At 36.3% G+C, this 16,664-nt stretch overlaps 3 protein-coding genes across 4 annotated transcripts; 2 read left to right on the forward strand and 1 right to left on the reverse strand.

Annotated features, from left to right (window-relative positions):
- The first annotated feature begins 95 nt into the window (after positions 1 to 95).
- LOC119995338 (transcription repressor KAN1-like) lies at positions 96 to 4,250 on the forward strand. Its single transcript, XM_038841807.1, has 6 exons — positions 96 to 1,190; positions 1,292 to 1,368; positions 1,874 to 1,919; positions 2,325 to 2,484; positions 3,430 to 3,520; positions 3,880 to 4,250. Exons 1-6 carry the CDS (start codon positions 500 to 502, stop codon positions 3,994 to 3,996), a joined length of 1,182 nt encoding a protein of 393 aa, XP_038697735.1. The 5' UTR covers positions 96 to 499; the 3' UTR covers positions 3,997 to 4,250.
- A 1,578-nt stretch (positions 4,251 to 5,828) lies between these two features.
- On the forward strand, positions 5,829 to 6,404 carry LOC119993098 (agamous-like MADS-box protein AGL29). The gene has a single exon (XM_038840027.1). It carries the CDS (start codon positions 5,829 to 5,831, stop codon positions 6,402 to 6,404), a length of 576 nt encoding a protein of 191 aa, XP_038695955.1.
- Positions 6,405 to 7,554: 1,150 nt separating this feature from the next.
- Positions 7,555 to 15,058, reverse strand: LOC119995330 (eukaryotic translation initiation factor 3 subunit J-like). Of its 2 annotated transcripts, none has more exons than XM_038841802.1 (7): positions 14,846 to 15,058; positions 14,462 to 14,523; positions 13,494 to 13,618; positions 10,783 to 10,919; positions 9,466 to 9,613; positions 9,222 to 9,381; positions 7,555 to 8,101 (listed from the first exon to the last, which is right to left on the reverse strand). In XM_038841802.1, the coding sequence occupies exons 2-7, from the start codon at positions 14,472 to 14,474 to the stop codon at positions 8,010 to 8,012; spliced, it is 675 nt and encodes a 224-aa protein (XP_038697730.1). In that variant the 5' UTR covers positions 14,475 to 14,523; positions 14,846 to 15,058; the 3' UTR covers positions 7,555 to 8,009. The 2 variants fall into 2 exon arrangements, with proteins under 2 accessions (XP_038697730.1, XP_038697731.1); XM_038841803.1 differs by lacking the exon at positions 14,846 to 15,058 and adding an exon at positions 14,658 to 14,676 and having other exon boundaries at positions 7,753 to 8,101.
- Positions 15,059 to 16,664: the final 1,606 nt, after the last annotated feature.

Here is a 16,664-nt window from a genome sequence, read left to right on the forward strand (position 1 = left end):
AGAGAGAGATAGATGGGACTTGGGAGGTTGTGTGTCTCTTCTTCCTCTAGTGTCATTTTCTAAGATATACTCTCGAGGTGCACCAGTCACCCAAATCTTCTCTCTCTCTAGCTCTACCTCTACCTTTCCATGCCTTTCTGGGATTTCTAGTTTCTTATTCCCATCCTTTGCTTGCTTGACAACAACTATACCCCTCTCTCTCCTTCATATATCCGTGCACCTTTCTTTGAGTATGTTTGTTTCTTCAACAAGATTTGAGTATTTTTTATATTCTTGTGCTTTTCTTCACCAATTCCTTTAATAAAGCACAAAAACACCAAATCAATTGTTCTTCTTTCAAACCCTTTTTAGCTTTTCTTCCAACAAATTAAAACCCAAATCTCCTCCTAAATTACCCACTTGATTATATTTGCACTTTTTTTCTTTTTTTGCTCATCTCTTGATATCAAGTTGGATTATAAGAAGGAAAAGAAGAATATATAATTTTGGTTGTGAGAAAATGCCCTTACAAGGAGGGGTTTTCATTCAACAACATTCTTCAAAGACAAATATTCCAGATCTTTCCCTTCACATTAGTCCTCCTAATACTAATAATTCTTCTTCAATCAATGGAATTATAGATGCAAGCTTCAATCTTTCAAGCTCTTTCATCAAGAGTACTGCTAGTGGTTCACAACCACCCTATAGTACTGAGCTCTCTCTAGCACACCCATCCAAAGCCATGGAGGGTAGTACTGAAATAAACCATGGGGTTTCGTTGCTTGGTGTATCATCGTCGTCGTCATCGTCGGACGGTGGTTTGAGGCCGATAAAAGGGATTCCGGTGTATCATAACCGTCCATTCCCCTTCCCTTCTTCTAGTCCTTTAGACCACAATCACAAAGATTCCAAGATGATGAGTTACTACCAAATCTCTCCTTCGTATCCCTATTTAGGGCATAACCCTCATCAGTACTCTTCTTACGGCCGGTTACCACCGCAGACCATGACACCAACAACAAGGCTGCTGAATGGGTTTTCATCAGACAAAAACTTACAGTATGGATCTTGTATGGATCATGGTATGATTAGATCAAGATTTCTTCCAAAGTTTCCCACAAAGAGGAGCATGAGGGCGCCAAGGATGCGGTGGACTAGCACTCTTCATGCTAGATTTGTTTATGCTGTTGAGCTACTTGGAGGCCATGAAAGTAATTATATATATAATCAAAGTCCCTTATATTTTTTTTGTATAATTAATTTATATTAATTTTGTTTGTGGAGTTTATATAATTGAATAATTAATCTGCAGGGGCAACTCCAAAGTCAGTTCTGGAGCTGATGGATGTCAAAGATCTCACATTAGCTCATGTCAAGAGTCATTTACAGGTAAATCTTACTTAATTTCTTGTTGAGTGTGTGTGTGGGGGATAGAGAGGTGATGAAGGTTTAATTTCTTACTGACATAGTAGCTAATGAATGAGTGAAATAGACTAGAGAGAGAGAGAGAGAGAGAGCACTGAATCTGAAGCAGACAAAGCTTGTGCTGTCATAGAGAGAAGAAGAAGAAGAAGTAGAAAGACAAAAAAAAAAAAAAAAGATATCATGACTTAATAATGCAAATAGTACCTCCTTGTCAAACATCATCCTCGTGATTAATGATCATGAATCCAAGACAAACCCAGAAAACTTCTGCACAGATCACAAAATAGAGAGAGAAGATCTGGAATAATAATGGGTTTTTTCTTTTGAAAAAAATTATTTCCTATTCTGAAATTTGTGTGCTTAATTAATATATGGGGTTTTATTTTCTTAGTATTTTTTTAAAATTTTATGGTTGAATTTGATGTGATTAAATGGTGGAGATGTGATCCTTCCCTATGACTTTTGGCAGATGTATCGAACTGTTAAAACCACTGACAGACCTGCTGCTTCCTCAGGTATTGTAATTCGTATTCTTTGTCCTACAATCCTTTTATTTAACCTTTCTCTAACTTTTCTTTTTAAAATACGCTATATTATATTATATATATATATATATATATGGTCTATGTATGTATGTATTTTTTTTTGGTCTGACCTTACCCGTGCATTGTCCTTTCTTATGTTTTTAAATTTTTTACTCTGCCCAATTAGAAATTTAACTATTCTCTCAATAACCATCACTTGTACTAAACCCTAACATGTATGGATGGGCCACATAATATACATACATACATACATTTTATTTTTTTTTCCTAACCCAAAATCGGGCTGGGATATACATGCATACATGCATCATGCATGCATACATAGACTTACACATGCTATATTTTTTTTTCATGTAACATTAATTTTGGTAACAGATGGATCAGGAGAGGAAGAGATTATAACCTCAATAGGAAATAATATTAATGCAAGACAAAGAATATTCACAGATCAAAGAGGGCCATCATTAGATGTATCATTGCACCAACAAATGGACTACTCTTCTACTACTACTTCACTCTGGAGTAACTCTTCAAGGTATATATACACATATCTCTCTCTCTCTATATATATATATATAGTAGCATATATACACATTTTGAAATTCATGGACTAATGAATGAAAAACTTGTTATTATGCCTTAATTGGCTTGGAAATGCAAACCCAAGTTCACCATTTTTGAACAATGAAAAGACTACTTGTTATGGCAGCTTTTGCTTTCACTTCTGTTTGGGTTTTGCTTTCTTTTGTGGTTTAATTTTTTGGGTAGATTTTCTTATGACATGAGATTTTGTAGCTTTAGTTGTGAAGTTGGGTACTAAAGTAAGGGTAGTTAAGCAATCAAATGCATGATAATTAGAATATATAAGAGAAAGTATTAACAACAGCATGCAGCACCTACACTTTATCTTTTTCTTTAGAAACTATAGTACTGTAGATTATTATTAATTTAACTGTATATGATATATATTCTTATTCTCTCCACAATCACATGTATATCAAAAAAAAAAAAAAAGAGTATTTCTAGTGCCTTAGAGTTTAGTGATCTTCACTTTTTATCAAATCTTCTTTTGAATTTGTTCTTCTTTTGCTTTTTTTTTTTTGTCTCAAATAAATAAATATCTAAGAGTCCGCTACAAGATCAGTGAGATTGTTAATTAGCATTTGTCGATATTAATATAACTTTTTTTTATCTATTTTTGTTTTTTGATGAGTATTTTAACTTGTTTTGATGCCCTTATGGAGCATAATAATTCTTGCAACGACCCCATTTAATCCTCAATTTATAATGTGGAACGTTGGATGTTAAGTGGGTCCTACATGTGTTTTTTAGTCAATGACTATTAAAGACGGAATTGATTATTGTCCATTAAATGAATACCATAGTTACCTTAAAACATTTTATCATAATTTTAATTGTTTTTTATTATCATTTTAATCATATATATATATGTACATATATCATTTGATGCACATTGTAGAGAGGCGTGGCAACAATCAAATTCCAATGACATGGATGGGCACAGAAAAGGATCACTCAAGCAACAACAAGGATTTGGAAGACAAACTGAGGTATATATTGATTCAAACCTAAAATAGTTGTGAATTTGAATAGATTGTGCATGTTATTATGAGATATCATTTTGGGACAATACCGGGCTTTCGTCTCAGGTTAGGGCATGGTGCGCACAAATCTAGTGTGAAAAAATTTCCGCCTCCCCTACTTGAACTCATAATCTCTTTGTTATGAATATCAACGTGTACCCAAATGACATGCATTCGTAAATATGAGGGTATATATTGTCTTGCGTATGTTTCCCTAAACCCTAAACTCAACCTCCGTAGATATGAATATTCATATTTAAATATCTCTTGCTATATGTTGTGCTGCGTCTGTTTTTAATTAGGTGTATCTACAAACATTACTGCAGGATTGTGATTCAATTCAGATGAAAGGATATTTAGAGTCTAATTTGTATTGCAAGAACCCTAGTTTGGAGTTCACATTAGGCAGACCAGACTGGAATATTGGGAAGGAGCATACATAACTTCTACAGCTCATTTTCCGCTCAACTTAACTGGTCCTCAGGTTTGTTCTATTCGGACGTTGTATCAACTAATATTCCTTGAGAGCTTGCTGCTATGGCGATCATGAGTGACAGGAATATTAATACAAGTTGCCAAGAGGAAGAAAAAAGTCACAGAATATATATATATATATTGTGGGAGTTGTTGTGATTGATCAGTCACAATTGTAAAATAACATGGAAGAGAAGAGGAAATGAGAAAAAGACTATACTTATGTCATGAAAGCATCAGTTCATGTTAGATACGTCCACTCCAGAATCTGCATGGGGGCTCAAGCCCCACAAATTTTTTTTAAAAGAAAATTCAGTTTTTATAAATAATTATATTTTAACTTAAAAGTCGATCACTCAAGCGGAAGCCCCCTTAGAAGTTGAAACTAAACTCATTCCATATAGATTAATTAGTCCTAAAATACGAAATTCTAAGTCTAGATGTCCTAAAAAATTCCAGGGGCCGAACCCCGTCAACCTTTTTAGATTCGCCACTAAGTAAGTCCACCGCAATCCATTTTCTAGATTCACCATTGATTGTAAACCTGAATATCCTATGAATGAATTAGTGCCATGGAAACTGTTCCGATTTCGGAGAGAACGAAATCTCTCTACTTCTCATGGAATTGGCTTATGTATGGTAGTAATCAGAATAGAAACGATTCTGTTGTTGCTTGTTAGATCCAATTTGGTTTAGCTGAAAAGGTTGACATGAAATGTGGCTAGAATTAGTTGATATGTTCTTATCTAATTTTTTTTCAATTTAAGGATCCTAACTAGTTAAAAGAAATTGCCTATCTCAAGTCCGTCCAAAAGAAATTTATGGAAAATTTGCCTAACTGGGCAATTGCAAACATAAGATGAACAAAGCATGCATTAAAAGATCAATTACAAAGTCGTGAAACAACAGAGCATGAATATTGTAACACCCGGTTCGAATGGGTGGTGCCATAAATCTCTACAGTGCAAGTTTGGTGGTATTGGCTAAGGGAAGACAAAGTCGTGCAGATCAGTATGGACTCAAAGCGGAGAAATTGTTACTAGTGCAAAGGAACAAGTTGTTATAGATGATATCATAGCTAAGACACTAGGGTTTAAGGTGTGGACATCCACAGGCACTGTGTGCCGTACGGGGAGATGGGCCCTTAAGAAGGGAGTCTGCAACACCCGGTTCGAGTGGGCGGAGCCACAAACCTCTACAGCACCAGCTTGGTGGTGTTGAGAAATCTATCTAGTGGTGAAGAGATTAAGTCATCTCTTGTCCTACATCGCTCAGGGTAAGATGTGAAGTACAAATGCTGAGCCTGAGAAGACAAATCCGTATGGATTAGTATGGACTAATCCAAAGTGGATAAAAAAAGTATTACTAATGTTGATAGGCAGGGACAGTTACAACATGACTAACCTGCATTTTACCACCACTCAGGTAATGGGCAACTCCCATTAGATTTGGATTAATCTGCTTGATCTCTTCTTGTGTACACGTGATGGTAATTATGTTGACCATTCAACTATGCCACGTGTACATTTTCGAATTTTTAATTTGATGAGTTGATTTGGGTTTTGGTTGACCATTCAACTCTCTCTCAAATTAAAAGCCCAAGCCCACCCTTTATTCCTAATTTAAAATTTTAATTAAATTAACTCCAAATCATGAACGGACTAGGACAATAGGTTACCGTTAAATCCTATTTTGCTCTATAAACGAACAGATAGGTTTCGTGTTCTTCAAACAAGGAATTCTTGTCTCTCTGAAAGCCGAAACTTCTTCTAGGGTTTGAGCTTGCAATCAACATTCAATCATGGGAAGGAAGAGAACGATTCCATTGCACGAGCGCGACAAGAAGTCCATCAGTGTCACCTACTCGAAGCGGCGCAAGACTCTTTTTACTAAGGCAGCAGAGACGTCCTTACAATATCAAATCCCAATCGCAGTACTGGTTTCTTCGGCAGGACAGAGACAGCGCCTCAAGTTCTGCGGGTTCGGGAATCCTTCCGTCGACGATGTGCTGAATTCTTATCTTGGCAGTGGCAGCAAAGGCGCCATGAAAATCGATGATCGCGCGAAGGCTTTGTGGGAGGAGGTGAATGGATTGGAAGTTGAAGTGAAGAATATGAGAGAGAGAGAAAAGAAGGGGGAAGGAAGTGATCATGGTGGAGATGATCAATGGTGGTTGAGAGATATTGAAATTATGGGTTTGGATGAGTTGTGTGAATTCGCTAATCGATTAGAGAAACTCAAGGAGGATGTAAGGGTTAGGCTAGAGAGTGATTCTAATACTGGTGATTTTTCTGGTATGGTCGATGATGGTGAGGCCAAGAATGAGAATGTGGAGGAGGTTATTATGGATTGGTACTGGAAGCCATTGCTCGCATAAGTGGTGTTGTTCTTTATTAGATTATCTGTTTTTCACTGTTTGGGGATTTGTGCATTTTTTCTTTTTTAAAAACGAGAAAGGTGGATTCGAATTCTGGTCATCGCACAACTCTTACCACTCTAATTAGTGAATCGAGTGTGAATTTGTACAATTGTTAATACGTATTGATGATTTTTTGTTGATTTATTTGTTTTTTTTTGTTTGAATGGTTGGCAATAGGCTAATAGCGTACAAACAAACCGTATTTACTTGTTTCTTTTTTCTGTTTTTTTCCATACATGATATTTACCAATCCAAGCACCGGAATTGATCGCAATTATAATGAAAAGTACAAAGATTTCAAAGATTAAAAATGAAACACATGCATAGGGTGATATAAATCCGACCAACTGTCAAACATTAAAAAATGAGAAAGATGGGGTGGAGAGTACATTTGGAATATGATTGAGAAAGGTTGGGCATTTTGGAATGCTCCAAAAAAAAAATAAATTATGCAACCTCAAATGAAAGGGGTAATGCAATTTTTGGTCACCGAAATAGTTGATCAAGTCCAATTCGATCACCTAATTTTCAAACATTTCAATTTGGGAACCGAAAGTTGAAAATTATTTCAATTTACACACATGAATAGATTTTTCACTATTCGAGCAATAAACTTGCAAATGTGGCATAACAAATCAAACTAAGAAATATGTTTGAAAAGTGAAAAACATATATGTATGTGCAAATTGAAACAATTTTCAACTTTAAATTCTTAAGTTGAAATGTCTGAAAATTCTATGATGGAATTGGACATGATCAACTATTTCCGTGACAAAAAATTATTTTACCCCAATGAAACATTTGGTTACAAAGTAGCATATATATCACTTCAACTTCAAATGATTTACCAAACGGAATTATAACTCATGAATGGGCAGGCTTGGGCCTGGCTTTCGGCTTATGTTAAGTCTCAGTTGATGTAAACAAATTCTGGCCCAGCCTGACGCTTGGGGCTCAGAATTTCAAGTCCGCACGGCCCTAGACATAATCCAAAGCCCGGCCATAAGCCCATCCATCAACAAATAAATCAAAAAACCTTTTTTTTTCTGTTAAAAATAATTTCTACTTTCTACAAAATTGTAAGTCTGCAACAATTTAACTCACAAGATTCCAAAAAATAAACACATTCTCAACCTCTCATAATCATTAGAGAAGAATACATAGTGTTTTCAAATACAAGACTCGCAGATCTCACAGGTATCAGTCCTTGAATCTCTTATTTTATTGGTATTTGGATTATTATAAAACTAATGCAACCATTCATAATGATGCACACACAAATGTAATCTATAATGGGAAAGTAAAAAAAATGACCAAGAACATCCTCAATATAGAGCAAATCACAATCTAACCTGCGGCGGATAAGACTTCCAACTTGGAAAACCACCACCACATCCTCAATCCCTTTAAATTGTTATTTAGTTCATATAAGGAACATGCTCCAGATGCTCATTGTATGGTCTGTACTGCATGAATCAAAAGAAATATGCCGTAGGATCCTCCTTGCTTCAAAGATGAACAATCCCAATGTATTTCCCGGTGAACTGCTTTTTGCTGAACAAATCACATGAAGTCATAGTCATCTACACCATCATAAGCATCAACCACCAAATCATCATCTGGCTTATCGACAAGTAGCTGTTTTTTCTTCCCACCTGGATTGAGCACCACCAAACTAAAATCAAAAGTGTACGAGAAAAGTTGCATAAAAATATGATACATTGTCAGAATCATCCATTGCCTGTGTAAATGCATCAAATGCCATAATGTCTTGCACAGACTTGAAGAAGATAGTTTTTCCAAACAATCCCACAGCATTCAGTTAAACAAAAATGATAACAAAAGCATTTAAAAGCGGAGTGGAAACGTAACCACTATGAACATCTCTTAATGAGTCTTTTTTATTTTTTATTTTTTTAGGTTTTCAAGATTAATACGTTTAGAAACTCGTCCTCAAAATCAACAACTGGTGAAACTTGAATGTTCATATGAGGAGATTCCAAGTGGCTGGCTCATCATTGCATGCAGCAGATTCAAACTCAATGTCACCACTAGAAAAAGGTGTAATGCTATGCAATAAACTATAAACATCAATTGCCCAAAGTGCATTCTCCACTTAACCACAACCCTGCATTCACAAACCCTAAAGCTTAGGAGCGTAAAATTGAAATAGGGTTTTAGTAGCAATCTCGAAGCTTTGAAGTGAGAACTGTAGACAAGTTTTAATTACAATTCTTCAAATAGCGGAAGCGGTGATGGGGATGGTGATGATGATTGGTAATGGGGATGGTGATGATGATCTAGGGTAGAGGTAGTGGCACCAGCAACAACTAAGACGAAAAAAATCAGCTAAAATGGTTTGAGTATGTACGATATAAACACAATGGTCAGTGGTGTGTAGACTTGGGAAAATTCAAGTGGAGTTTCTAAAAAGAGAAGAGGTAGAGAGCAAAAAGATCTGATGAAAGTGATAAGCAAGGAGATGGGCCCCATACGATTAACCTAGTGTGTTGGCTTCTTATATTAGGGAATGGCAAAGGTTAATTCATGTAATCAAACCACTAATTTCGCATTAAAGGATTCATGTAGCCAACCCCAACATTGTTTGGGATAAAGGCTTTGCTGATGATCATCCAATCATGGCATTGGCCTATACATCAATTCAATGTGACAGCAGATCATACTAGAGCACATCCCCATTATGTTTTTGTTCAAGAGAAATGGAGTAGATACACTATACTAATCATCAACTCTTGATGGAATTAGTTTATGTACCTGTCTTCTTTTTGCCAGTATTGGCTTCTTTCTCTGCTTTTAATTTTTCGTTTGCTATGGCAGTGACAGAAGAAGCAATATCTTTCGCATCCGCTGCTTTCAAACTACTCATTGATAATCTCATCACTGCCTTCAATAAGCCAATATAGTGAAAACTTTTCTGCATCGGTAATCAATTTGTTGTGGTCAGAAACTATATAAACCATTGATCAAGGCAAATGGGGAAAAAAAAGTAACCAAATACCTCATGGTGACGAAGCTTATGTGAAATGAGTTCAGCATATTCCAAAAAGTCGCTTTCAGATTTAGGGATGAAATTATCAAGGGTCTTCTCATCACCTCGCGTAGAAAATAGTTCCGCAGTGGATTTATAATCAGCTTCTTCCACTAATCTAATACGTACAAAAAGGGAAAAAAATAATTAAAAACCACATGCACCAAGAAAACAAAGAAATAAAAGACAAGTAAATTCTTATTTGAGGTATATGTGGCTGGCTCCATATAAGATGTCAGGTGAGTGCAGCCATTAAACTCCAACTAAGATGTGCTTCCTAATATGTTATTCTAACAGACACAGGCGCACCCCCAAGTCTCCCACCAAGATGGAAGACAGGACAAGTCTTGCTACATTAAAAAAAACTGTATTTATCAATACAAAAAAAAAATATAGAACTATCCCAACTGACTAATCCAAAGACTGCACATGCTAGAAGTTCCGACTTGTCAAACATACAATCTAGATCTGTACACCACACCCCACAAGGATTTTCATTTTTGGATCGTAAGAAAATTTCTTGAGGGGTGAAGGGGGCACTCCAAGTTCAGAATAAGAGGCATTCTGAAATTGGAATCTTATGCTCCTAAACAGTCTGGCCTTTCCCTGAAACAAGTTGACAAAAATATAAAATTCTAAACTAGCTCCAGAAAAGTATTGGAGAATAATGTCAAACCATTTAAATATATACTAAATTGACCCATACTGATCAATGACTAAATTATAAGAAAAGGACCAACCTAGGTTATCTTCTTTTTAGTCCATTAGTACATAAGACATCCTAACAAGCCAACCTAGGCAACCCCATGGGCAAACTAGACACCGATGTTAGAGAAACAAAACCAATCATTAAAACCAGGGGTCTGACAAAAAATAATCATGGATACCATGGAGATTTAAGAGTATTGAACAAATTCCGTAGGAAGGACACGGAGAGGGAGAGAGAGAGTTTTCTTGGCAGTTTTCATATCCAGTAACTACTGAAGTCTGAACATGGTTATGAAAAAGGGAAACTGTTGGCACTCAAATGACTAAGATGGTTTTCCTCTAAATTGGACATGAACTAGATAACAGCATGAACAAACTGGATTTTGTTTCTACGTTTGGTTTCTTATTCCTCCCCCATCCCCATCCCCCTCCCCCTCCCCCTCCCTCGCTTCTCTTTTGTATGGTACAATAGCTTTTTATGCCTATATCCATTTAATGAACATTGATATTGAGCATACACAAACTAAAATATAGAGCTGAGAAAATTATCTGAAATGTAGTAGGAAATATAATTGCTACCTCTGTTGACGAAGCTTCTCAGCTACAGGGTCTAGGGGTACTTCCTTTGATACTTCAACAGCTTTCCCTTTCTTTTCAGCAGCTTTGGCGACAGGTTTCTTGGAGGCCTTTTCAGCTGGAGGTTTTGGCTCAGGTGCCTGATCTTAAACCATCAGATATGTAATTGATGGAACAAATCAAACAAACAAGAGAAACAACACACACACTCATGCACACACACAGCACGCAGCATGTGTCTCCATTATTATGAACTCAGCAACAACCCTATACCAAACATATTATAGTCCAATGGAAGTCATACATCCAACAGGATGATTAATAGCATACATATAGGAAAATATTTTTTGGCAGCCAGAGGAAAATTTTCACACATTTCTACACATAAATCATTATATGCTGAAGAAGAACACCTTTCTATTAATTTTTGATAATGAATTGAACCAAGAAAGAAGCTCGGGTGAGGCTAAAGACAGTTAAAAGGTCACTTTAGCTTGCTTAATACTCCAACCAAGCCAGTCTCGAGTAGAACCAACCTCTAACCTAGGTCTGGCACCAATCATAAAGTACCAGAGCAAGAGATCTTAACATAAGTACACACATTTGAGCAACTAAAAGATCCATGAGTGCACTCCAAGGTGGGAAACTACTTCAAACATGAGGGAAATATCACCAACCAAGAAGCCCTACAAAAATATTTTGACAAGTTGATGAGATTGCTTGAGAAGAACCAGTAAAAGCCCTATTAACAAAGAGGCTAAAAGCCATCAGGGTGGCATCGCAAAAGCCAAGAAAGGGTAAGGTAGTAGTTCTTTTGAGGCATAAAATTCCAAACAGCAGCATCAGTTATAAATATTTGGAACCAATATCAAGTCAATTTAAAGAGTGATTTCTAAGGGGGTTGACATTAATATCTTTCTGATTTGTTTAAAGTCTGTAGAAGCTTAACAACTAATGTGCCAGAGAATATTAAACTCATATTACAAAGGAAAATTTTATGGGTGCATGATGAAAGAGAATAGAAGCTACTGTCCACATCACTGTAGTATGATCCGTTCAAAACTGTTTTCAGTTTAAATTTTTTTTAGTATTTTTTGTTATTTTTCTAGCTTTTTTAGTCTATGGTTAGAAGTCCAGAGACTAGCCCTATGACTCCTGATAAGCTTTGAATCCTAGGATTACTTAGTTTTAATTTAGGATTAGTAGTTGAGGTTAAAAGAGGCGTTGCCACCAAGCGGAGAGAAGTAGCATACACGGATACACCTATTGAGAGCAATAAAAATCTAAGTGAGCCAAGAACAGAAGAAACCACGGCACCAGACTGCTAATACAAATAGCAATTCACCAACCAAAGAAAATGTGGACAAAGAAACCATCAACCAAAAGCCATGATAAAACTTAAAATGCCACTGCCACCTGTATAGCTTCAGAAGGACTTTTATGGCCCCCAAAGTCCACTCCAAAAATAAAAATAACAACTATAAAGATGCAAAAATATGACAAGTATGTTGAACTGATATACCATAATAAACTACAACTCCTGAGAGGTTCAAAAAGTAGCATCAGTGTTTGCTCATCTAAGATGATCATAGAGAAATATACATATTAGTAGAGAGATGTGCTTTCTACATGGGGGTGAGCGAAGGTGGGAAACAGATTTAAATGAATCAAGAAACTTAAAATGCCATGATAAAACTTAAAATGCCACTGCCACCTGTATAGCTTCAGAAGGACTTTTATGGCCCCCAAAGTCCACTCCAAAAATAAAAATAACAACTATAAAGATGCAAAAATATGGCAAGTATGTTGACCTGATATACCATAATAAACTACAACTCCTGAGAGGTTCAAAAAGTAGCATCAGCAGTGTTGTTAAAGGCGAGAGGCGCACAAAGGCGCACCACCTATCAAATGCCCGAGGCGCAAGGCGCACGCCTAGGCGCGCGCCCGAGCAAAGCTAGGCGCAATTTTAAAAAAAAATGATAAATATATGATAAAGCTTAAAATTCCTGGACTGCACAAGGTATCTAGCTCATTGTAATATAAGTAACTTTATTTATATTATAAATGGATTACCATACATATACTAGTAAGTGTAAATTATAATATAAATCACTCCTGTTATGTGTTTTTTACTTTTTCTTGAAAAATTCAAACCATTTTATAATGATAAATTAAGGAAAATTGAACAGACATGAGAAAATAGACTAATAGAGTAATTATGCTCTGATATGTGTCATGTCTACTTTTGTACGAAAAGTCAACATCCACATAAAAAAATAAAATAAATACTAATTTTAGAAGAAAAAAAAGAGTCTGTCTTCTTCACTTCATCTTCAACCTCGAGAACAAACCAAACGTTGCTTACAAGCCTTCCCTTCACCATCGACAACCCAAAAAACAACACACTTAACCTTACTTCTCCTAGGCGCACGCCTGACCAGCCTTGCGCCTGGTCTGAGGCGCGCGCCTAGGCCACGCCTGGCTGAGGCCAGGCGATTGAGGCTAGGCGAGGCACCTAGGGTGCGCCTCGCCTCGCCTGGAGCGCCTAGGCGTGCGCCCGGCCGCCTCGTGACAACACTGAGCATCAGTGTTTGCACATCTAAGATGATCATAGAGAAATATACATATTAGTAGAGAGATGTGCTTTCTACATGGGGGTGAGCGAAGGTGGGAAACAGATTCAAATGAATCAAGACAAAAGGCAGTCATACCAGAGCAGGTGTAGGTTCATCTTCATCTTCCCACGACTCCTTCACATCATCTTCATCTACATCTTCATCGTCCCATCTACTTTTAGGTTGCTCCTTTGAAACAAGAGATGGAATTTGCTCATCCTCTAGAACAAAATGTTATGTATTTGTAAATTTAAATCAACCCAGCAAAAGAACCAAACGAAAGAGAGCAGGAAAAAAGGATTTAATCAAATTACTGCAAAATGGTTCAGCACAGAATACTTGCTGTAAAGATTCTGTACTTTTGAGATTTAGCAAACCTTTTTTTTAAAACAAAAAATTTTGACATTGTAACAACTTTGTTTTACATTGGGAAAAAAGGACATTATAACAACTATGTTAACTTAATTCATAACACCAGACAAGTGATTAAAAATTGTTCTTGGCTCCATAATTCAGAATTGTTATTACCAATTTGCTTGTCCACCTTATGAAGGGCATGTATCAATGTGGTTCCTTGACCAAACCATGCACATCATGCATCATTTGAAAGCTCAAACAACATGGAATGCGTAAAATGCAATACATTGTGAACAATGAACATATACTTTGCGCCAAAAGGTAATGTTTCTAGGCTCCTCACATGAAACAAAAGGTTCAAATATCTCAACACGCACAGCAACAATCATACGAACACTTGAGAGATCGCATTAATAATGATCAACATAAACATCACCAACACCACCTTCAGGAAATTCCATCTCCAAGAGTGAGAGCCTAACCCGTTGGCCGTAACTATATCTGTCCTTTTAAGAATCTAGTATTATAACTGAGGGCTTTTTATTAGCAGTTAGTAAAACAAAGACGCAGGGAATAATATCCACAATCAACAGAGATGCACCACTAGCGTTCTTGATAAATGATAATTTTTCCCTTTGAAATAATGCCTCGGAACATCGATTACAAATGAAAAAAAAAATCAGAATCTTAGAGCAGCAAAGTATTACCCCAGTCCTCCATCTTATTTGCCTTGCAGTTAACTCTAGAAGACTAGAACCAAAGTTTTATCCTGCATTTACCACACAACACCAGAGTGAATCAATAAGCAAACACAAGAAGTTTTTGTGTACTCGTAATCGCAATTCAAAATACATATAACCTACAATTAAACAGAATTTCCACGAGAGATTCTCTATTCCTCACAATAATTTTTCTCTAGCCTTACCGCTCATCGAACGAACCCTTGATCCCACTAATCAGATCAAATTCCACTTCATCAAGAAAATACATGATTTCTCAAACGGAAAATCTTGACACACATTATAGGTCCAATCGGTGATAACAAATATTTATTTCAAGATTAATCGAACAACAAGAAGATCCAAGAGTACCTATTTTTTGCGGCAGCAGCTGATTCTGCTGATGTAAAATACAGAATCGGCTTATGTTTTCGACGAACTAGATTATCTGTTGAAGAAATCAGAGAACCGAAACACACGTTATCTGGGCTCGAATTGAAGCAACAGAATGCCCTAAATTTGTGAATGGAGACATGAAAAATGAAAATTTTAGGGAAAGAGCGAGGACGAAGAAACACGTATTATGCCACCTTTTTTGATTTAATTTAGAGATTGACGATGTTTTGGATTCGCTGACAATTGCGTTACCAACCACGACTCTTTTTGGCCCGTTGAGTGTAACCGTGACACAAACGCAGTCTATAAAACGCACTGCCAAACCGGGTCAAAAGAGGTGTTCAAAAATCACGTCCTCTAGAATCACCTAATCTATCAGCCCATATATGAAAGCCCATGGCTTTTGTGCAATAGAGACTTTAAAATGGGCTGAAGCCCGTACAAATAAGTGGGCCGAAAGTCCCTTAAAAACTAAAAGGGATTTTTGGAGGCCAGTACTTTAAATTGTTCTTAATTATAAAAAAGTATAACCATTAAAATATCATTTTTAAAAAGTACATTGGGTATCAGCTTTTACTAAAATAACCTCAATTTTGATTTTCTCTCTCCACAAACTGTGATACAATAGTGATACTTTTAAACCGAAGATCCAATTTAGTGTTCAATTTATATCTTTTGCTCATAAAATGATGATACAAATGTTGGAATGTAAATTTGATTGCATTACATGTCTTTCTGATTTAATTGTATCATTTTAGTAGATTTTTGGTGTTGATGATACTATAGTGATACATCTCTGAAGCTGTAAATGTTTTTCCAGAACGAGCAATAGATGTACAAACCAAGAAATGAAAAGCAATTAGGAAGAGAAAATATGCATACTGGTTCAATTGTATTATTTTAATGGATTTTTGGTGTTGGTGATACTATAGTGATACATCTCTACACTTGTAAATGTTTTTCCAGAACGAGCAAGAGAGGTAACCAAGAAAAGAAAATCAAAAAAGGAAAAGTAATTAGGAAGGGGAAGTACGCATACTGGTTCAATTATATAATTTTACTAGTTTTTTGGTGTTGGTGATACTATAGTGATACATCTCTGCAAAAACGAAGCATAATCCAGATCTGTCAAAAACGAAGCATAGTCCAGATCTGTCAAAAACGAAGACAATAGCAACTTGACGCAGTCCAGATTGAACAACGAAGAAGAAGGCGATGAAGAGAGGAGAAGCTTGACCAAAAATGGAGAAGAAGGCAACGAAAAACAATTCAGATCGAGAACCAAAATAAGAAGAATGAGATAGCTTTTAATAGAGAAGAAGGAGAGAGAGGGGACACACTAGAGTTGGATAATTGGAGGGAGGGAGAAGAAGAAAGAGGAGGAGGGTATTGTAGGTATAAATAAAAAAATGTCTTAAATCAAATGACTAAATTACCCTTAAGTTGTACTTTTTTTACGATTTTAAAAATGTTCATGATATTTTTACAATTAAGTTGTTCAAAATGTTCTTACTGCCAATTGTCTGAAACTATAAAAAGGGGTTGCAAGCCTCACGGAATCCCTACAAATACTTCCAATAATTTTAAACTCCCAACCACAAACACCTTTACTCCGTAAATCCAAAAGAGGTAACCACCCAGTTGCTTCCTCCTATCCCATGCTCAACCACAACAACAACAACAACAAAAAAAAAATTTAGCAGAAAACTTAAATGCCAAATTAAAATGGGTTTATCGATATAGTGTATATCCCTAAGGCCTAAACCCACTTGCCTCTAAGCACAATCAAAGAACT

The sequence above is a fragment of the Tripterygium wilfordii genome, chromosome 3, assembly GCF_013401445.1.
Source record: "Tripterygium wilfordii isolate XIE 37 chromosome 3, ASM1340144v1, whole genome shotgun sequence".
NCBI classification, from domain to species: domain Eukaryota; kingdom Viridiplantae; phylum Streptophyta; class Magnoliopsida; order Celastrales; family Celastraceae; genus Tripterygium; species Tripterygium wilfordii.